Source organism: Gymnoscopelus microlampas (assembly GCF_963454915.1).
Source record: "Gymnoscopelus microlampas genome assembly, chromosome: 5".
NCBI classification, from domain to species: Eukaryota; Metazoa; Chordata; class Actinopteri; order Myctophiformes; family Myctophidae; genus Gymnoscopelus; species Gymnoscopelus microlampas.
Genome location: NC_139942.1, coordinates 50,315,095 through 50,337,594, shown reverse-complemented (window position 1 = coordinate 50,337,594; position 22,500 = coordinate 50,315,095). Strand labels below are relative to the sequence as shown.

Sequence of the window (22,500 nt, the reverse complement as noted above, 5' to 3'; positions counted from 1 at the left end):
GTTGAGCCTTGAGAAAGAAAGAAAGAAAGAAAGAAAGAAAGAAGTGAGCAGATCTATAAGATCGGCACATGAGCTTGTAGATCTGCTATTTCTTGAAATACCATTGAAAAATCATTCTAAAATGTGAAGCCAGTGAATTGAGGCAATTTGTTTACTATATATGTATACTGTATCCTGTCACAACTGTCACAATAATCGTATCGCAGAGATTGTAATTCGTGAAATTCTCCTCCGTCATACACTAGGATGAATAAGCTCTTGTTAGGATGCACATTCAGGACCACTTAAACACTCTGTACTTGATAAAAACGGACCTGTAAAGAGTGCATTTGGTACGCTCTTCTTTCACCACACAAAGTACAGTGCCACTAGGGGGTATCAACAAAGTATAGGCTACGCAACATCATTTGTGTTTTCAACATTGCATTTTTACATTTTCTTAAAGGTAGGGTAAGTGATATTTTTAGGTTGAAAAGGTTTTTTGTTAAAAGGTTAAAGCACTATATTCTGATAGTAATCATTGCTATAGAGTGTTTGTTCAGTAACAGGAGTCTCCCTGTCTCTCCAGCTCTTTAATAAACAGAACATACATTTTATTTCAGGTAGGTGACAAAGTTTCAGCCAATCAGGAGAGAGTGGCCATTTATCAGCTTGATTTGTGTAGTGTTATGGTTCCAATTGTGTCTGCTCCTGCTTTGTGTCATCACTTTCAATTTCACTTGTTTAATCTGTATCCTGTCTGAGTTATCTATCCTGATTGGATAAAATTGGTATCTTGACCTGAAAATTAATTTTATGTTTAATAAAGAGCTGGAGAGACATGAAAGAGCTGGAGAGCTATTTAACACTTATTTTAACCAAAGAAAATCACTTACCCTACCTTTAAATGTTTGTATTACTGTAAATGATGCCATACTACTGCCATAAAAGTAGAACAGCAGTTACACAATACAATGATAATGCCTAGATACAGTATAAGTGTATACAGGGTATTTGCACATTTTAGTTACAATTTTAGGACTTTTAAGACCTTTTTAATACCTCTAACATTATACCCAGGTCCCCCTTGAGGGAGTTCCAGGGGGTCCCCAGCTAAATGATGGATAGTTAGGAACCAAATGGACCCAACTCCGAGGGTGTCCAAATGGAACCGGGTCCATTTCGTTCCATTTTGTACACTCTCAAATTAACATTGATATTACAATATAAATTGGGGTCCCAGAGATAGAAATGTAATTAAATGGGGGTCTGTAGCCTAAATGCATGTCAAACTGGGGGTCCTTGAAATTATAATGGTTGAGAATCACTGCTAGAGCCATAAACAATCTTCTCTTATGGGGGTCCTGGCATATCTTTTCAAATTGGGGTCCGCGGGCTAATAAGTATCAATTTGGGGGTCCTTGACATGGAAAAGTTTGAGACTAGCTAACACACACCTGCAGTGAAACTCACCTGTTTGTTGGATGGAGAGATAATTCACTTCTCTTTCCACAGCCTGGTCACACAGTGTGTTTTAACAGCTTGTTTTCACCAGGCTGGTGAGAGTGTAACAATGTAACCAAATGGACCCGTTTGTTGGAACACTATGACAACTCTACTCGACGTCTATGGAGTAGCGTTATATTATGAGATGTTTATTTCACTATAAGAGTATTGTATTACTTCTAAACAAGCAGCGCTTGTTAACAAACCGTGTGTGTGTGTGTGTGTGTGTGTGTGTGTGTGACACTCTTCAGAGACTGTGAGTGGAGGAGAGAGAGTAACGTCACGCTTAGATGTCGCCGCAAAGGGCGGCGAGATCTGAGGGGCTCCAACACACTTGTTACCCATGTTGCCATGTCAGCTTATAAATGAGCATTTATTTATTTATTTTTAGTTTAGTCACTTCATAGGGGTTGCTTTCTAATGTTTTTTAAACCAGTGGTTCCCACATTGTTTTCATGTCAAGGACGCCCAGATTAATGTATTTGTGGCAGACTCACATCTGGAAATAGGTGGTGCCAACGACCCCCATACAAGATTTGTGTTGATAAAATGTTTCAAAAAAATATTTTGAATATTTTACTTTTTTTCCAAATATTTTTTGAAAATAGCATATCTACAAGCTCACAATGTGTCATGATGTGACACCTTGTGAGCTTGTTGATCTGCTATCTTCAAACAGCCGATGTAAAAGTGGGGGCTTGTTTTTATCGACACGGCCGCTTGTTTCTTTTGCAAAATTTGGCAACTGATAACCTGCATTACATCAAGGTATATAAAAAGAAGGTATAGACATCTACGTCAATGAGAGTCAATGAGAGCCAGGTGGACCAGCTTAGAACAAACATACTTGGGCTTATTTTTGCTTGTAAAATGTGGTTGTTGTGGGTTGTGGTTTCTTGGGCTTAGTTGCTCATTTGGGCTTGCTTCACAATTTTAAATTATTTTAACCAGTGGTTCTCAAATATTTTCATGTCATGGACCCCCAAATGAATATGTATTGTCCTCTAAACCCCATCTGAAAATGTTTTGTGCCAGGGAGCCCCGTACTAGATTTGTGTTGCTAGAATGTTTGAAAAATCTTCCAAACATTCCACATTTCATTTCAAGATTTTTTGAATGAAAGTCATTAACATTAAATGTATGTATTGGGGGTATTTCAGTGCATTTCCAAATTGTTATATTTGCATTTCATTTGGGGGAAGGAGGCTTTTGGTTTGGTCTACATTTAATCAGAAATAATAATAATCAAACATATAAATTGAATTAAGCCAAAACCAAATGGATTTAAATCTGTGATCAACATGCAAATGATTTGGATCATTCAGACATTCAGCTCCACAGCTCCACCCTGTGGGGGAGGGAGGCATTGTTCCATAGTGTTGAGCTCAACAAGATGCTTCACACCAAAACCAACAGATACTAGATATTCATAGTCCTGGAATCAGTGGAATGAGACACTTCTGTACAAAGCAAGTGTAAAAGTTATGGTGTAAATCTAAACATGTCTATCAGTGGTTTCTCAAAGTGGAGTTGGGGGTTGAGGGGGAGTTCTAGCATTTGTTCTAGCAAGTTCAGAATTTATTTTCATAATTGTAATCACAGTTTGTTAAAGGTGTCTTCTTGTCTAACCCACATGTGCACAGTAAAATTCTCAGTGTTAATGTATCCATTTGTAACTTAGATTTGATATATTTTCCAGTCATGTTCAGATTTGTAGAACTAATTGAGTCAGTCCAATCAATATTTGTCAACAAATGTAACACCACTAACGGAGCTAAAATAACTACGTCTGGTACAAGAGTCTGTTGTGGCATTCCAAAGACCTTTGTTGCCAAAGTGATTGAGTTCATAATGTGTCAGTTTTATCATGTGGATTTTGATGACTGATTATCTGGGGGAATATTGAAATATAATACAATATTTACTGTAGGAACTGTGACAAACACTTGAGAACATTTACCAAATGTCTTCCCTGTAGGATCAGAACAGATGTAGCAACAGGGGGGGGGGGGGTCAAAGCTCCGCCCCCTGCCAGACTCATCAGATACAATAAAAGCTTCAGCTTCAGATCAAACCCACAACTTCCAGTGAGGGAGGACAGACTGTCTTTCCATCCACAGCTACAGGATGAGGGAATACTACTGACCCAGACTCTACCAGCTGAATGAACTTCAACAAGAAGAACCACAATTCACAGTGAAAGTCAACTTCAGGGAACATTCATCTAGAGGAGGGAGTGCTACCACAACTGACTGGCTGATTTCTTGTCTTGAGCAGACTGTTTGTGGCTTCACTCAAAGAAAGACAAAATATGTCTACAACGTTTTCTTTTTCAGAAGAGGATTTCTTCTGTCCGGTGTGTCATGACATCTTTAAAGATCCTGTTGTCCTGTCGTGTAGCCACAGCTTCTGTAAAGCCTGTCTGCAGAGATGGTGGAGGGAGAAGAAGATAAAGGAATGTCCAGTTTGTAAGGAAACGTCGCCGACGTATAATCCACCCTGCAACCTGGCTCTGAAGAACCTGTGTGAAACTGTCACACAGGAGAGACACCAGAGAGCTTCCAAACGTCAGAGAACTTCATCAAGGTCAGAGGATCTCTGCAGTCTGCACGCCGAGAAACTCAAGCTCTTCTGTCTGGAATGTCAACAGCCGGTGTGTCTAGTGTGTCTTCATTCAGAAAAACACACCCAGCACATATCCAGAACCGTGGCTGAAGTTGCGCTGGACCGCAAGGAGGATGTCCAGAAATCACTGAAACCTTTACAGAAGAAACTGGAAGTTTTCAACATATTTAAAACAAACTGTGACCAAACGGCGGAATACATTCAGGTGCAGGCCCTGAACACAGAATGGCAGATAAAGGAACAGTTTAAGAAGCTTCATAAGTTTCTACAAGAGGAAGAGGAGGGTAGGATCGCTGCACTGAAAGAGGAAGAGCAGCAGAAGTGTGAGATGATGAAGGAGAGGCTTGAGGATCTGGACAGGAAGTTAACAACCCTTTCACACACAATCAGAGCCGTAGAGGAGGATCTGAGAGCTGAACACGTCTCATTCCTGCAGAACTACAAGACCACAAAGGAAAGAGTCCAGCTCACACTGCAGGACCCACATCTGGACCCAGGAGCCGTGATAGATATGGCCAAACACCTGGGCAACCTGACCTTCATAGTCTGGGAAAAGATGAAGAACATTGTCTCCTACACTCCTGTCATTCTGGGCTACAACACTGCCAATCCTAGACTGAAATCCTGTCTGAAGAAAGACTCAAATCATGTCTGAAGATCTCAAAAACAGCCGCTTCCTGACAACCCAGAGAGGTTTGACTGTCTTCGCTTTGTACTGGGTTCTGAGGGCCTTGACTCAGGGACTCACAGCTGGGATGTTGAGGTTGGAGACAGTATATAGATCCTGGAGAATGGGTATGTTATCACAGTCTATTCAGAGAAAGGGAATTGGAGGAGGTCAATCCTGGACTATACATAGATTTATGTGCAGGTGTATACACGGCACACACCTCGGGGTCAGCCACTGATCTCTCATTGAAGCAGAATCCTCAGAAGATCCGAGTCTAGCTGGACTGGAACAGAGGAAAGCTGACATTCTCTGATCCTGATACTAACAAACACATAAAACACACTTTCACAGACACACTGTTTCCTTGCATTTACACACTGGTCATAACCTCCCTCTAAATATGTAACCAGGGAAGGTCAATGTGACTCTGGAACAATGACGATGATTATGCCATTGTTGTTTTTGTAGCAAGGTTGTGGATTTTTCATGATGTGTGTGATGCCTAGAAGAATATTAGCATGTGTTTAATGGACTTGAGGCTTTTGTTGTAAAGTGTCTAAAGAGGTTGTCTACATCTAATCTATTTCTACACAGCTTTTTCATAAAATGTAGAATCACTGTAGTACATTGACTGTACCACTTTGCATGACAATGAAAGGTGTTTCTATCAAGATGCTTCACAACCAAAACCAGTAGCTGTTCAGACAATGACCACTCCCTGCTGGGACACTAGATATTCATAGTCCTGGAATGAGACACTTCTGTGCAAAGCTCTGAATCATTCATGACCATACACATCTTAAAGTGCAGAGTTTTGGTGTAAATCCAATCAACATGTCTATCAGTGGCTTCTCAAAGAGGTGGGGGTTTGGGGGTTCAGAATGTATATGATCATATTAATCAAATTACATTTTTCTTTAAAATAAGGTTGTGGATTTTCATGATTCATGACTGTATGTGTGTGATGCTTAGAAGATTAGCATGTGTTTTATGGACTGGAGGCTGTTGTAAAGAGTCAAATATTGGTTGTCTAATTGGTCTGATATAGCTCTGTAAAGAAAACAGTTCATGATGTTTAATTCAAATAAACGTCTGCCAAACATATCTTGTGTTGTTTGAGTTCAATTGCATCTAATAACAATCTGTTCCGTATGTTATTATGACATGAGACCTTATATGATGTCCTGCTCTAATCTATGTTTCTTTTTCAATGCAACACTGAAGTGACAGGGCATGACATCCATATACAATAATAGGGCATAACAGTAGCGGCCATTGTGTGGGGCCACAGATAGAAACCCCATGGATTTTCCCATAGATACAGTATTAACGAAAATATTTATATAAATAATTACATTATTCTGTTATTGGGCTCATCGGTCATTATCCAGAAATAACACACCACTGAATTCAGTGATTGACCAATCACAATCAAGCATTCAACCAAGCCATGTAATGAATATTTCTAATGTACTATCATAGGGGTGTTTTTTTAAGCAAGTTTTTCACTTACACCAATTGACATTTTTGTCATCATTCCTTCATTAATATTGAATAAAACCAGGCATTTTAGACTAGGTCCTCAAAAAGAATAAAGTATGCAAGTAACTTGTATCTTTATTTTTAATGTTGTTTGTTCAATTTAACTTAACCATATGGACCCAAAATAAATGAAAATAGATCAAATATACGCTCCCTATTTATTTAACACATTTATGTGTTTATCCTTCTGTATCTTCATAAAATGTTGTGTAACAGAGAGGTCCTCTGTTACTGATGTTTGGCACTTTATAGTATTTTGCACAGTTGTATTTTTGCACAATTTAAGTCATGATTTTAAGTATTTTGTAATGTGGGTTGTAATGTGTATTTGGAATAGCTATGGATATTGTTGTGTAATGTAGTCAGAGAATCATTGGTGTAGTTCATGGAGTTCTAATGGATATTATGAGAGTTAATGTTCTCTGTATTATGTATGTGTATTAATCGGTAATCTACAATGTCACATGGTTGAGCCTGTGACACCTTGCCTCCAGCTGAGTATAAAAGGCTGCCAGCTACAAACTCACTCAGTTGGTGGTAGGATGAGAGCTGGATACCACCATGTCACCTGTATGGAGAGCTGGCTGTGTTTTTTGCACTGTCTGTGAAACAATCAGAATAAATACACCTTTTTGGTTGCACCCTATCAAGGCCTCTGTACTAACTCCAACCGCAAGGCGGGCAATCTAGCATGTTGTAAAAAGCTTCCATTGTTTTTGGCCATAATAGAATGTGCATTTTTCATGCCAATACTGATTGCTACACCTGTGTTTAATACATTCTACTCTACATGTGTGGGAAAATATTTGGAGACTACAGTTGTTTTGAAGTTTATTTTTATTTCTACAAAACTGTTTTGTTTCTTTTGCTATTCCCCTTTTAATATTGCATATGAAAATCATCAACATTTCCATACAGGACATGTTTCAGACAGTGAATGACCCCCCCCCCCCCCCCCCCCCATGCTTGCTTAAGGCATTTGACAACACAGATAGGCTACTAACATTCATAACAGCTCTTTAGACTCAATGGTACATAAGACATTAATGTAGTTTATAATTTAACTAAGGGGGTGAAAGTGATTTTTATTTATTTACTTTTTTGGTTAAAATATGTGTTGAATGACTCATACATCCCAATAGCTATAGTGTGCTAGTGTTTTTTTTTTTCACTAACACACTATAGCTGTTTATTTCAGTAACAGGGGTGTCCCCTCCCTGTCTGTCCGGCACTCTAGTAAACAGAAAATACATGTTCAGGTCGGGATACTAATTTAATCCAATCTGGAGAGATGACACAGCAGTGGTTTTCTTTTTGTGCCCAAGGCACTCCAAACACCTAAAGGCACACCTCAATTCATATCTATGAAAAATTGCATCTATAACACCATTTGCCTCTGTATTGGGAAATTTGAGGAGAACAAAATCAAATAAAATCAAATGAAAATCTTTTGTATTGCAATAAAAATTGTGGGGCTGTGGGGTTCTCTCTAGATTGGATACAACTGGTATCCAAATGTATTTTCTGTTTACTTGCTGGAGAGATGGAGAGAATATAGAACTTTTTTTTACAAAATACTTTTTTTCTTTTCTTTTTACAATCACTTAAACCCCTTTTAACTTGAAGAAGTGCTACATTTGTTTTTGAGCAAGGACAGGCAACATCCTCAGAGAGTGAATGTGATGATGAAATGTACAGTCATAATAATTGATATGACTCTGAAGGATCCGCACTGTTTACTCTTCAATATGCCGAGAACCGCAGTTACCAGCGTTGTCCACCAGAGCGAGCTGCTGTTCCACACATGCACGCCTCTAGGTTGTTTCACCAGGGCTGATGTCTCACAAAGTCTTCCTCTCGACTGTCTTTAGTGATTATTAAAACGTTTCCTCCAACATCCTTGTCCCTTCGCTTTCATATAATAAAAATCCTTAGTGTTCATTTATCAGTTTGTCAAACTACAAATGTAAACCAAATTTGGTTCACATTTGTACAATGTCTGAGTTTAAAATTACCACAGTGTTTCACCGTGGCACCTATGCCACGACCAGTGGTGGAAAGCACTGTACTTACGTACAATTTTGAGGTATTTGTACTTTACTTGAGTATTTCCATTTTCCAATACTTTTACTTCTACTCCACTACATCTCGGATCCAAATATTGTACTTTTACCCCACTACAATTATTTGAAAACTTTAGATTTTGATTATTATTCCAAAACCTACATTAACCGCTCTGTATACATTTTGGCCATTTGAAAATAGCCGATCTACAATCTGCTATTTTCAAAAGATTTGTATAAAACTTGAAATGGGACATAATGTATACTATTACTTTTGGTACTTTAAGTACATGATGATGCCAAATACTTTTATACTTTTACTCAAGTAAAATGTTGAATTCCGGAACTTTCACTTCGTAACAGAGTATATTTCTACATTGCAGTATTGATACTTTTACTCAAGTAAAGCAATTTTCCACCACTGGCCACGACGAGGTCCGACGTCAGCTCCTCTTTCCACGGCGACCCCTCCTCCGTCACCTCCATCTTCATATCGTCTGGAGAGGAGGTGGTGATGGAGGTGGCACCACCCTCCACCCTGGCGCTCCTCTGTCTTCCAGGTGAGTGGAGGAGGGAGTGAGGCTGCTGGTGCAGGTGGTGCAGGTAGGGGTGAGGGCCCGGGGATGGGGTGAGGTGTGAGGAGGGGTGTTGGTGGTGGTGGTGTGGCGCGGGGCCACAGCAGCGCTGGTGCCGGCGGACACGCCTCTGGTGCAGCCGCGACTGCAGCTGCTCCAGCTTACAGCGCAGCGTCACGTTCTCCTTGGTAGGGGACGGCTGCTGGGGACGATGGCCTTCCTCCACTATAAGGGGACAAGGAAAGAAGAAACAAATATTATTCAGCTACATTCCTACCACTGACTGTACATTTGCATACATTACATTTCTAAACATTTTCTAAAGAATTTTATTTCAAAATGTTAAGACATTTTAAATGAAAAAACACACAATTTGGGATTGCAGGGACATGTAATGTCATGTAAGGGAGTAAAAAAAAAATTGGGGGAAGGTTTCTTACTATTTCCTTTTTCCTTATTATTTCAAAATAGTTTCCCCCATTTATTTTCCTGAAATTAAAAATAAGTGTACATTCTCAAAACAATCTAAGAAATTCCATTAAAAAAAAAACGTAATTACAAAAAAATAAAAAACGTTTATAAGGAGTAGTGAATAGCAGTGAATAGCAGATCAACAAGTTCAGATTGTGTCGCGAATCGCGATGCTACAATTTGTAGACCAGCTATTTTCACTAGTTTGGGTCCATGGGGAGGAGATCTAAAACGTTTGGTTATAGACAGCTAGACTGATGTTTAACCACTAAGAGAGTTAGCAAAAGCAAAACAACCTGATCCAGAATAATAACTATAATATATAGCTAATGGTTACAGTAGGCAGCCATTAGCATGTTTCCACAGACAAGCTGATAAAGATTCAGGTCAGTCACTGTATCTCCTCTAGTTTAATGGGTGAAGTAATGGTCCTGTCCTCTGTATATATGTGCTACTTGAACACTGTGCATGCTGCATCTGGTTTAGGAAAAATGTCATAAAGAGCGTGCGCATGTATGTGCACACTCACACACACACACACACACACACACACACACACACACACACACACACACACACACACACACACACACACACACACACACACACACACTAATATGCCCTCACACAGAGTGTTACTAAATATAGCTGCTCTGCACAGGGTCCAAACACAGCTGGTCATTGTGGTTCAGGACAGAGGGACGCTGGTACACTCCATCTAACTGGTGTTTACAATTAAAGGACAGCGTCGCCGTGTCCGCTTATTATAAGCGACTTCTTATTATAAGGGCTTCTTTAGTAATAAATAAAAATACGTTATTTGGAAATATTGGTAGTTTTTTTGGGCTTGTTTCTTAAAGAGATAGTTCACCCAAAAAAATACTTTTTTTTCTATCGATTAGTCACCCCATGGAGACTTGAATTCATGGATATATTTTTCCTAAGCCAATAATTTGATGACCAGCGGACCAGTAAGCAGCGGTTCCGGTAGGAGACACAAAGGAGACACCGCTGCCAGTCATCAAATTAAATTAAATTAGTACTTTTTCACCCTCAGTCAATGCTTCATATCGATACGAGTAAAATCGCCGGGGTGGCTTGTTTATTTTTGGAACACAGTTCTTATATGACACGATCCAAGATTCCCCCGATGGGAAATCCAATACAAAACAATCACGCAATGACCCAGGGGGACAGCGCCCTCTAGTGACAGGGAATGTCAGGACATCCGGTGCTCTATTGTGATAGTACATTGAAATGTATGAATGTTTCTAAAATATCAAGACAGTCTTTTTATCTCACCTGTCGGTTTATTGTGGTGTAGTAGACCCTCTGCCCTCTGGCTCAGCGGGGGTCCTGAAGTCGTCTTTGGGGGGTCTTCTTCTTCGGGGCTGAGTGCCGCCGGCGGTGGACTCGCCGATAAGCCGGGAGCAGCAGCAGAGCAATGGAGCTGGGTGGAGAGGGTGTTGGGAGCCCCCTGGTGGTGACGCGTGGCACTGAGGAGGTCACTGAGGATCTGGAGAATGACGGCGATGCCGCGGCGTGGGTGGCATACACTGGTCTGACTGACAGGAGGCAGTGTTCCTGATGAGAGAGGGAGGGGCAAATAGCCTTGAGGATATTTCAAGTGGGACCCCAAATAATTGGCAAAAAAAAAAGATTTTTATGATAATATTGTCACTGTCGGATGGAAACTTATATGGCCAAAACTGTTCCTTTTTTATTATCATTTAAAAAAATGATTTAAAATAGTGAAAATAGCAGAGCTTGTAGATCTGCTATTTTCACTACTTTTGTGCGACACTCTTGTATGAAGTGGGGCATTCATTTACAAAAAAACATAAAAAGTTGAAATATGTAGATACAAGGTTTCTGCCCGACAGCAACAATATAATATTAATATTTACAAAATAATGTAACGAAAATGTAATGGTATTATTTCTTTTTCATGGCAGCCAAATGGCTGCTCATTTTCAAAGTGGGCCCTGATCAAGAAAAGGCTGGGTACCGCTGTGAGGGTGTCCCGCCTTGAGATTGGGAGGTTGGGGCCCCCAGCCGGCCAGGTCATACCAAAGACTATAAAAGAATTGTCTTGCACCCACCATCAAGGGTTGGATTGAGTAAGTCCCTGTGACATACTAGCGTCATGTCCAGGGGATGTACTTAACTTGTACATCAAGCCACCTCACGCTACAGAAACAGGAGATCAGTCTCCTGCCCCTACGGCTCGGCAAGGCTTACTTACCACTGTCATGAACACAAGATTCAATTCAATTCAGTTGAATTCCAGTGTATTGTCATTTATACCGTACGTCTGTGTGCAGGGCAGAATGACAGAGCGTTTCTCAAGGAAACAACTAAATGGCTGCTGCACAGGACACCCTCAGGTTATTATTTACCTGAGAATGTTCCAGAGAAGACCCCGGGGGAGTGGTTCACAAAGCTCTCTATGACGGCTCCTGGTGCTGAAGGGGACGAACCGGGACTGTTCTGTCAAAACGAGGACACAAAGATATTAGGACACATTAATTCACCCAGTTTTCAGTTTTGTCCTTGATTCAAAATGTTCGTTGTCCGTTACAAAGCACAGTAAAAACTAAATCACTGTCACAACATTTATTCCTAACTATGGACAGACTTGGAGAGCACTGAAGCCTCATGTTATACTTTTTTGTAGGATCGCGCTGCAAAAATAGCTACATCTACAAGCTCACAACACGTTGTGAACTTATATATATCTAAAATGTTCTTGTCTGCAACCGTACATTCATTAAATGTTATAAAATGTAACTTTGACCTGTGATTACGCAACAAAACAAAACATATGTTTTTGTATTGATCATTTCCATCTCTACCAGCAGTTATTAGCCACTGGAGTATTGTGGTGGTGTATACCTGCAGAAACACACTGCCCTCTGTATTTAGGTATTTAGGTGAAAACACAGAAACAAAATACAGCGAGAGGGCAGTGTGTTTCTGCAGGTAAACAAACACCACCACACTACTCCAGTGGCTGATGACTGCTTGTATAGAGCAGTGGTTCTCAAACTTTCTCATGTCAAGGACCCCCACATTTTTGAATAGCCAAAGTATAAAATATGGTTAAAGTGGTTAAAATGATTGTGACACTATATTAACTAACTAAAGCTAAACTTAGCTCCCTAGCTAAACTTAGCTAGGGACCCTCTGGTACCCCCCCAAGGACCCCTGGGGGTCCCCGGACCCCACTTTGAGAACCAATGGTATATAGAGGGATAAGATGGCTGCTGGTATCGAGGGAAATGATGGTAAAATGTTTTATATAATCAATCAAACCTCTGGGAAGGTGGAGGCCGGAGCTGGGCTCTGGTGTCCCGGGTTGGAGCCGGCTGGATGGGGCGAGGGGCAGCAGGGGGCGCTGGCGGGCACAGGCAGACACGGGGAACTGGGAGGAGAGCTGCCGGGAGGCGGGGAAGGCAACGGCGAGGAGGACGACGACGTGTGGACGGAGCGAGACGGACGCTGGCAGATCACAGGGGTCCTATTGGACGAGGGGAGTTGACAGGGGGTTGAGAGAGGGGGGCGCGGTTGACCATCGGGGGTCACGGGTGAGGTTCTCGAGCATGGCAGGGGGTCCGGTGTAGCCGCCGCCGCCGGGGCGCAAGAAGACAGGTGGGTGGTCTCTGGGGGGCTGGGGGGGTGGGCGGTGCTGGTGGAGTGGGCCGTCTTGGTGGTACCGCCATGAGGTTTCTGCTGCTCGCCGCCCGGGGCGCTCTGGGCAGCGAGCTGCAGCTGGACGTACATCACATGAGTGCCGATGCCCAGGGCGAGGGTCAGAGGGGAACGTCCAGACAGGAAGTCACTGATCTGTACCACGGGGAGAGAGGAAAACAAATGTCTGTCTGTCTGTCTGTCTCTCCTCATGAAGTCAACATTCAAAAGACAGTGGTTCTCTAAGTGGGGGGTCCTTGAGTGTTTTCTAGGGCAGTGGTTCTCAAACTTATTAATTTCAAGGACCACTAAAAATGATATGTATTTGGCCGCGGACCCATCTCAAAATATTTTGTTCCAGGGACCCCCAGAGGCAAAGGTTTGAGTTACAAATGTTTGCTTTAAAACATTTATATATTCAAAAATGTTTCTAAATTTAAAAAAAATAGCAGATCTTCAAGCTCGTAGCGCAGCACTCAGTTCCACGCTACGAGCTTGTAGATCTGCTATTCTTGAATAGCCAAAGTATAATATATTGTTAAAGTGGTTAAAATGATTATGAAGCTATATTAACTCATTTTGCTGGGGACCCCCTGGTATCCCCCCCAAGGACTCCTGGGGGTCCCCGGACCCCACTTTGAGAACCACTGTTCTAGGGGGTCCCCAGCTTAAATGGTCGATAGTTAGAAACCAAATGGACCCTTGCAGATCTGCAACTCAGAAAGTGTACACATATTGCAAATGTTAAAATAAATATTGTTATTGTTTGTTTTAATTCTAATGAATTTGTTGATTTGAGACTCATTTGGGGTTGCCAACTTCAACCGTGGTCAGAGACTATTGACGACAACTAGCCTCTGGCATGTTTCACTGTACTGTTTACATGCACTGTCCATGAGAAGCTAAACATGAATACAATAAAAATGTCTATTCTGAGATAGATAAAATCCAAAAGATTTACAAAGAGATTGTCCCCCTCAAAAAACCTTGTAGCTTGTAGCTTGTAGATCTGCTATTTCTGGTTAACTTGTAAACACTTTCTCACCAAGTGTCGGTAGATTGTAGCTGCCATGTTTTGCTCTTGCAGTTGGGTCATTGACTGTACATTGGTCTTTGATGTCTTTGATAGCCTGAGGGAAAATACTTGATCTCTCTCTTGTGGCTTTGTGGTATGTAGCATGGCCGTGTGTGTGTATGTGTGCGCGTGCGCACATGTGCATGTGTGTGTGTGTGTGTGTGTGTGTGTGTGTGTGTGTGTGTGTGTGTGTGTGTGTGTGTGTGTGTGTGTGTGTGTGTGTGTGTGTGTGTGTGTGTGTGTGTGTGTGTGTGTGTGTGTGTGTGTGTGTGTGTGTGTGTGTGTGTGTGTGTGTAATGTTATGAGTGTCAGGAATGAGCTAAAGTATGCACAGCATCTGTGTCTGCCAACGACGTCAGGCCAGTGAATGACCTCATCCAATGCACCGCCCATATCACACACTGGAAGAACCAAACATGTTTTACAGCTATGTCACCAAAAATGACAAAACAAGACAGTCTTTTACTGGGTCCCCAAGGCTTTAAGGAAGTGGTTCTCAAAGTGACACCCAGGGGGTCCTTTCTAGAGAGGGTAGTTATGAGCCAAAAGGACCCTTACAGGTCTGTAACTCTGCGAGTGTACAAATGGTACACTCACTACACTGGTACACTCTCAGAGTTATGGGGATGTGTGGCCTAATGTAGAGGGCCTTGAAATCAAAAGGTGGTTCTCAACCACTGCTTTAACCACTTAAACCCCATATGGGTAACCGACCGTAGTCCCTCAGGGCTCTACACTAGTATCTTTTCTATTTTCTGTTATTGTGGGGAAAGCTTTTGCAGAAAATAGCCGATCGACAAGCTCTATACAAGCTCGACAAGTTTTTATTTTGAAGCACATTGAATCTACAACTGTCATGTGAAATGTGCTATATAAATACATTTGGCTTTGACTTTGAATAGTTATGCATTCAAGGTCCTCCTTGTTCCAAATCAACTCTCCCAGACATGCAGACTGCTGAATAGCAAAACACATGTGTCCCTGTACACTACAACATGGGAGAAAGACCCAACTACACTAATTATTATTTCAAACCACAAGCCCTTCAGTTAACCACCTAAATCCTTTACTGTATACTTAATTTACCGGGGTCCCCCACGGGTCTGTACTTGGTCCCATCCTTTTTTCCCCGCCCTGCGCTATCCCATGGCACTACCCGCTAATTACGCACCAGGCAGCTGGCGCTGTCCCCAAACGGTATCTTACGGCCACGTTACCCGCTATACATTATGCCGACTACCGTTATTTGCTCCTGGAGGTGTTGTGCTATCCCTAAAATTACCATCTTGCCCACACACGTATGGGAAAGCTCAAGCCGGATCCTTAGACCACCCGCTATGCCAAATCTGTTTGGTAGAGGCGCCTGCAATGGAAATTACATAAGCGCCTCAGTGAGGCTGCAGCGTTAGCACACCGGCACTTCTTCTAATCCATAAAAGTGTGACTGTTAATACGTTGTGTTTTTTATCAGCAGTTGCCAGTTAAGCTTATCAAAGACAAATAAAATGTCATTTGATCTGCGTTTGTTATAACCACACAGACCATTCAGTTTAATTAATCCACAAGCACAAGCGATTGTTGTAATTTCAAGTTCTCTATAACCAGCAATGTGTGAGTGATACTTCTCTGTATCAAATCTTATGTTATTCCAAGGCAATCAACGTCGTCAGACTGCCTCTTCGCTCTTCCATGGGCAGAGAGGGAGAGAGAGTGTAGATAGCACTGGGCATAACGGCTTGCACAGCTCTTAAAGGGCAGGTGTTTTAGGGATAAGGCTGGTGTCGGAAGATAGCAACTCGGCCACGGGCCACTATTTGGGGGACGCTAAATCCCCAAACAGTGGGTAGCGCGACTTCAGAGCAAAATAGGTGCCTAAATCTCTAGATCGGAAATAGACGATCTACAAGCTCACAACGTTGACAGTATTGGAGTGGACAGACGTATGCAGTTAGTGTTAGCACATAAAAGTCTTACCTGAGCCTCGGTCAAACTCTCCAACGCTTGCATCATACTTCTTCTGTCTGTTCTGGAGTTCTGAGGTACCATTAAAACAGAAAGTGTAAGATAAGCATAAACTACAACTGCAATACTTCACAACAATAACTGTGTACAAATACATGTACGACAACTGTGCAGTTGTTTACATTAAGTAAATAAAAATGCTGTTGTTGTATATAATATACCAAGCTCATATGCACGTGTACATACGCTGATGTTTTCTTTCTTTTTTTGATCTTATTTTACCGTTTTATTATTATTACTATTATTATTACCTGTCTGAAGGAAGCTGAACAAAAAATAAGTTTTACTCTTATACCTGTATGCAAGATGTAACAATAAAGCACAACCTGAACCTACATGAAGTCTTTGGGATAAAGTAGGTGTGATATTATATGTTGGTTTCAGCTGCTTTACTTACAGTTAAACCAGCTTCAACGTTAGGGACCAATGTCAGTTTGCTCCCGTCTGAAACTCCTTGATCCAGGAGCTTTCCTGTGTTCAGCTGTCTGTTATTGAACAAATAAAACACATGAGAAGGACAGCATAATGATCATTATCATCATCATGACCTTTATTTAAACTCGGGGGAACATTTGAGGGGCAAGCCCTCATTTACAATGTAGCTGAGGAGGTTTCAATAATAGACACAATCCAAACCCATTACAGATTGACAAGGAACGTGAATCAGAGTGCAATACTACAATTACACAAATAAAAGTACTCAAACAGTACTTAAAATCAACTAAAACAAAATTAATGAATTAAAACAGGTGCAATCACGGATAAAAGTGTGACCATTGCTCTGAATGATGGCAAAGAGCTGCTTTTGAAAGACTTTTGAAGCTCATTCCAAGAAGTTTGGCCGCTGACAGAGACAGTCAGAGAAAGCTGCCTTGCCTAATAACTCTGCATGGAACCACCAAAAATCACTGGAGCGGGTCTGATAAGTGTTATTGTTCTGTGTCCAGTGACCAACGTGTGGTCGTGTACGCAAACCTACAATAGCCGCTGTGGATAGGCTGTTATGTTGTAATGAATGCAGATGGGGAGGTGGTAGGTAACAGTAGTAGTAGTAAGAATGAAACACAGGAGAGGTGCATGGGTACAAGTAAGAGAGTCAAGAACCAAACCAAGATAAGAATACATATATAAATGTTTTTAAAAAAGACATTGTTTACAGTTCGGACACAAGACAATCTGCACTTCTTGGTCCATCAATGAATGAGTTGACATGCTGTATGTAAAATGAATCTATGCATACATGTACAGTCCATCTACCATGAATACTCTCTCTTCACAATGAATGAGTATGATGTGTCGACGTTGAATATGATAATGAATACACAGTATGAAGAGGTCTGGATATATCATGAATTTACTGTGTGTGTGCAGTCTATATGAATGAATAGGCTGTAACAGCCTATCAACTAATATAAAGGTAAGGTAAGTGATATTATTTGGTAAAAACAAAAAGGGTGTTGTTAAAAAAGGTTAAAGCACTATATTGTGATAGTAATCATTGCTATAGAGTGTTTGGAATATCACTTACCCTACCTTTAATATACAAATGAATAGCCTATACAGTATGCACAAATACATCAACAATTAAAGCATGAATGTATGTGCAGTTGTGTATAATATAGCCTGGCATGTACAGTAAGAATGTAGGTTTAGGAGTAAAATATAAAGTACCAAATGAATCTACAGACAGTAATGCAAAACTATAGAACAGGGGTCCTCAACGTTTTTCAGGTCAAGGACCCTCTATATTGTATAAAATTGTGTTTGAGATTAAACTTTTTTTTTTTTTACTTGGTCTGCTCTTTTTCCCCTCTAGTCTACACCTATACCTCTTTGCCAAAAATAGCTGATCTACAAGCTCACAGAGCTTGTAGATCTGCTATTTTTTGGCTAAAGTTCTCCTCAGAATAGAGAGGCTAGACGCTAGAGTTCAAGTGATTAATGTAAAAAAAAAAAAAAAAAAACATACAAAGATTTGGTGGACCCCCTGTAGTAACTCTGAGGACCCCCTAGGGGTCCCGGACCCCCTGTTGAAGACCTCAGCTGCTATAGACAGATTATTACTATGGAGCAGGATTCAAATCGAATCTACAGACAGTAGTGTTAATGTAAAACTAATAGACAGACAGATATATATACATTATGGATATTTAACGTCACCTGTCCTTGTGCAGGATGGCTATCCTGTCCCTGGACAGTCCCAGTCTGTGAGACACGCATGTGGTCAGTCCTTCTATCGTCTCCCCGGGGGGGACAGACAGCTCCAGCAGACCGCCGGTGGTCGAGTTGATGGACAGATGCATGGCGGAGCCAATCAATCAATCAATTAGTCAATCAATCAGTCAATCAATCCACGTAAGGCTCTGTCTGTCTCGTCTGCCAACCTTGGATGATGATCCACTCAGTCACCGCGGAGAGAAATAGATACAAATGTAACCTTGATGGTCGATCTGTAGTGGGTTGTATAGAAAGAATTCCTCTGTCTGTGTTTAAAGATCAAAAGGAGGAGAAAAAAAAGGTATAAAAAGAAGAGAAAATAAATCCTGTGGTTTTCTGTTATTGGATCAGCTTCTCGGTCTGTGATCTAGCATCGCGTTCTGTTGTTAAACATGAAGGTTGTTATATAATTATAACCATATTAATCAGGTTTCTTTGAGGTTGAAGCAGCAGCACATAGTCTGTGGTTGAGACTCACACTATATATTACACACTACCAGAGCCAATGTGCCACGCCTGTTTTATGCAAGTCCACTCCGCCCCGCTCTGACAAGCAGCCAATCAGCGGTACACTGTCAAGTGGACTCCTCCCCACTCTGACAAGCAGCCAATCAGCGGTACACTGTCAGAAGAGTCTCCGAGAATTGTCCAATCAACAGGCTTGCTTCCTGTACGCAAGTTTTCCTCCTTTCACCCCCTTTCACTCTCTCACACGAACACACACGCACGCGCGCAAGCGCAAGCGCACACACACACACACACACACACACACACACACACACACACACACACACACACACACACACACACACACACACACACACACACACACACGCGCGCGGCCATGTCCGCTTATTATAAGCGACTTTGGGCTTCTTTTTCTGTAGAGTTGCTTGTAAATATTGGTTTAGTTGCAGTATTTTTGGGGCTTGTTTCTAAAGTGTATTTAGGCTTGAGCTTCCAATGTTTTTAAATGTAAACCAGTGGTTCTCAAATATTTTCATGAAAATGTTTTGTGCCACCAGGGGAGCATTTGTGTTTTTAAAATGTTTCAAAAATATTCCAAATATTCCACATTTTATTGCAGGGTTTTTTGAAAGTAGCCGATCTACAAGCTTGTAGATCTATTTAAAATAGATCTACAAGCTTAGATCTATTTTCAAATAGTAGATGCATTGATTGATTGATTGATTATGAATACTTAAACGTTTTGCAAAAAAATACAGGAAAGTACAGTTCTATACATGGTCTGCTAAGAGGATTTTAAACCCAATAAAGTCTATGGCTTGTTTCCATTGGGGTCCTTTGTACTCAATTCATCGAAACATTTAATGACAGACAAATATACAATGCCTATAGTTGCTTCTTTTGGGCTTGAGTTCCTAGACCTGGTTGCTTATTTCTCTCCCACAATATGGCAACACTGACACAAACGCACAGTGCCAGTCACCATTCATAAAGTCACCTCTGTGTGTAGCTACTCTGTGTGTGTGTGTGTGTGTGTGTGTGTGTGTGTGTGTGTGTGTGTGTGTGTGTGTGTGTGTGTGTGTGTGTGTGTGTGTGTGTGTGTGTGTGTGTGTGTGTAACACACACACACACGTTTCAATTAGAAACAGTGACTAAAGAGGCATTTCAATCTATGGGAAAGACATCACTAAATATGGATGGAAATTGTATTTGGAAGCACACATTCAATGAGCTCCATATTGGTGCATTGGTGTGATATTGTTAGGGAATGTCTATACCGGCATGCATGCAGTGATGTGCAACATTCATTTTACATACATGCAGTGTATGCATTTGAGTGAATACTCATATGTATGTTGTATTGATCAGACAGATGTGCAGACTGGTAGATTGCCTCATCACTGTCTGCTTGAACTGCTATACGAAGAGTGATGAAACATGATGACACGTATATGGTATTAAGGTCTTTGGATATAAAGTTCACTGTGGTGTATACATGCAACTCCTACACCAGAATGCCTGCCAAAGCATGAGGACCAGGTTTTCAGGTTTCATGAAGTGGTTTCATTCAGACTCCATGCACATATGATGATATTGATGATTGAACTGAATAGGAAAGGGGAAACGGTAACAATCAGTAACACAAACAAACTGGGCATAAACAAAGCCATAAATAAACTTCGGCCAATCTTTTTTTTTTTTATCGATTAGTCACCCCATGGAGACTTGAATGTTTTTGTTTTTGTCACATTCCTAAGCCAATCATTTGATGACCAGCAGACAGGTATAGGCAGTGGTTCCGGTAGGAGACACAAAGGAGACCATTTGTGTCTCCTACCGGAACCGCTGCCGTTCATCAAATGATAGGCTTAGGAATGCGACAAAAACTAAAAAAATGCCACAAAATTTCTTCATGGGGTGAGTAATCGATAGGAAAAAAAGTAATTTTGGAGGGTGAACTATCCCTTTAAGCATAAATGTTTATCAAAAAAACAAATACTCGAATGAACATGAATTCTAATTAACAGAAAATGTACAGAACTTACTTATATAATGCATCAAAGGTGAACATGCAGTATAGCCATGGAGTCCTAGTGGTGCAACACATGTTGGTCTGAGACTTCTACCTGGGCCTACCTCAGGTGTGCCAAATTAGGCTCAAACCACACCCCACCCACCATTAAGTGAAATAATTAGTTGTGCTGAATCCAACTATCCCCCACTCCCAGCCAGAGAGTGAGGGGATTTCTTACAGCTACTGGACACTTGTGTGTACTGGTCACTAAAGGTCTCTGATTTAGATAAATATGGGAAGGAGACAGGACATACTAGGACAGGGGTCTTCAACAGGGGGTACAGGCTTACTACACAGGGTTAGTAAGTCTGATGGTTTACGTGGTTAAATGTCTGAAAATACATGAACATGAATCCGACATGACTGTCAAACGAAGTCTATGAAGCTATCTATGAAATCTATGAAAATGTTTTTTTCGCAATTGTATATACAACATGTAGTGGGGGTCCCTGCTTCATCTCTCTCTCTCTCAGCTAAGGGGTCCTTGGCCTGAAAAACACCAACACGGGAGGCTGGATGCTCGCATGATTGAAACACCGGTAGGTTAAAGGTAGAGTAAGTGATTTTCTTTGGTTAAAATAAGTGTTAAATAGCTCTATATTCTGATAGTACTCATTGCTATAGACTATAGCGTGTTTATTCAGTAACAGCGGTCTCCATGTCTCTCCATTTCTTTATTAAACAGAAAATGCATTGTTCAGGTCGGGATACTCAATCAGAATAGAGAACTCAGATAGTAGGATGCAGATTAAACAAGTGAAATTGGAAGTGATGAGACAAAGAAATGAGCAGACAAAATTAGAACTGGAACACTATAAAAATGAAGCTGATAAATTGTTACTCTCTCCTGATTGGCTGAAATTTTGCAACCCATCTGAACGTGTAAATAAATGTTTATTGAAGAGCTGGAGAGACGGGGAGACCGTCTGTTACTGAACTACTTACCTACAGTATCTACCTATACCACCCATCCAAACATCCATACATCCATTGTGTCATTTTAGATTTTTGCGTTGGCTATTCAAAAATAGCAAATATACAAGCTCACAGCGAGCTTGTACATCTGCTATTTTTGAACATTTTGGAAAAATCTTGTAAGTGAAAGTGTGAGAAGAACTACTGATTTAGAAAGGCATTTGTAAAATCGGCATAAGGCAGGGTTCTTCAACAGGGGGTCCGGGACCCCCAGGGGGTCCTCAGAGTTACTACGGGGGGTCCGCCAAAATCTTTGTGTGATATATCATTTTTTTCCTCAACTCGAACCCTAGCATCCCTATTCCGAAGAGAACTTTAGCCAAAAATAGCAGATCTACAAGCTCCCAACGCCTCGCGCTGTGAGGCGTTGGGAGCTTGTAGATCGGCTATTTTTTGGTAAAGAGGTATAGGTGTAGAGGGAAAAAAAGAGCAGACCAAGTACACAAAAAAAGTTTCATCTGAAACTCAATTTTATACAATATAGAGTAGGGGGTCCCTGCTTCATCTCTCTCTCAGCTAGGGGGTCCTTGGGCTGAAAACGTTGAAGA

At 41.1% G+C, this 22,500-nt stretch overlaps 1 protein-coding gene, 1 long non-coding RNA gene and 1 pseudogene across 3 annotated transcripts in view; 1 reads left to right on the top strand and 2 right to left on the bottom strand.

Annotated features, from left to right (window-relative positions):
* The window catches only part of LOC311045741, a 252,200-nt gene that overhangs the window by 16,605 nt on the left and 213,095 nt on the right, over positions 1-22,500 (bottom strand). The gene's annotated exons all lie outside the window — the stretch shown is intronic.
* Positions 3,797-5,178, top strand: LOC311045977 (E3 ubiquitin-protein ligase TRIM35-like; annotated as a pseudogene). Its single transcript has one exon. The product of its transcript is annotated as an E3 ubiquitin-protein ligase TRIM35-like (transcript).
* On the bottom strand, positions 7,303-18,899 carry LOC311045788 (midnolin-A-like). The gene is made up of 7 exons (XM_084057844.1): positions 18,379-18,899; positions 16,616-16,703; positions 16,171-16,230; positions 12,747-13,277; positions 11,831-11,921; positions 10,734-11,015; positions 7,303-9,185 (listed from the first exon to the last, which is right to left on the bottom strand). The coding sequence occupies exons 1-7, from the start codon at positions 18,519-18,521 to the stop codon at positions 8,758-8,760; spliced, it is 1,623 nt and encodes a 540-aa protein (XP_083913970.1). The 5' UTR covers positions 18,522-18,899; the 3' UTR covers positions 7,303-8,757.

Excerpts from the sequence above, each read along its gene's own strand:
- LOC311045788 (XM_084057844.1), bottom strand. The coding sequence starts at position 18,521 with ATGCATCTGTCCATCAACTCGACCACCGGCGGTCTGCTGGAGCTGTCT. Across the intron at positions 16,231-16,615 it reads ACGTTGAAGCTGGTTTAACT|AACTCCAGAACAGACAGAAG; the intron begins GTAAGTAAAGCA and ends ATGGTACCTCAG. Across the intron at positions 11,922-12,746 it reads CGGCCTCCACCTTCCCAGAG|AACAGTCCCGGTTCGTCCCC; the intron begins GTTTGATTGATT and ends TCGTTTTGACAG.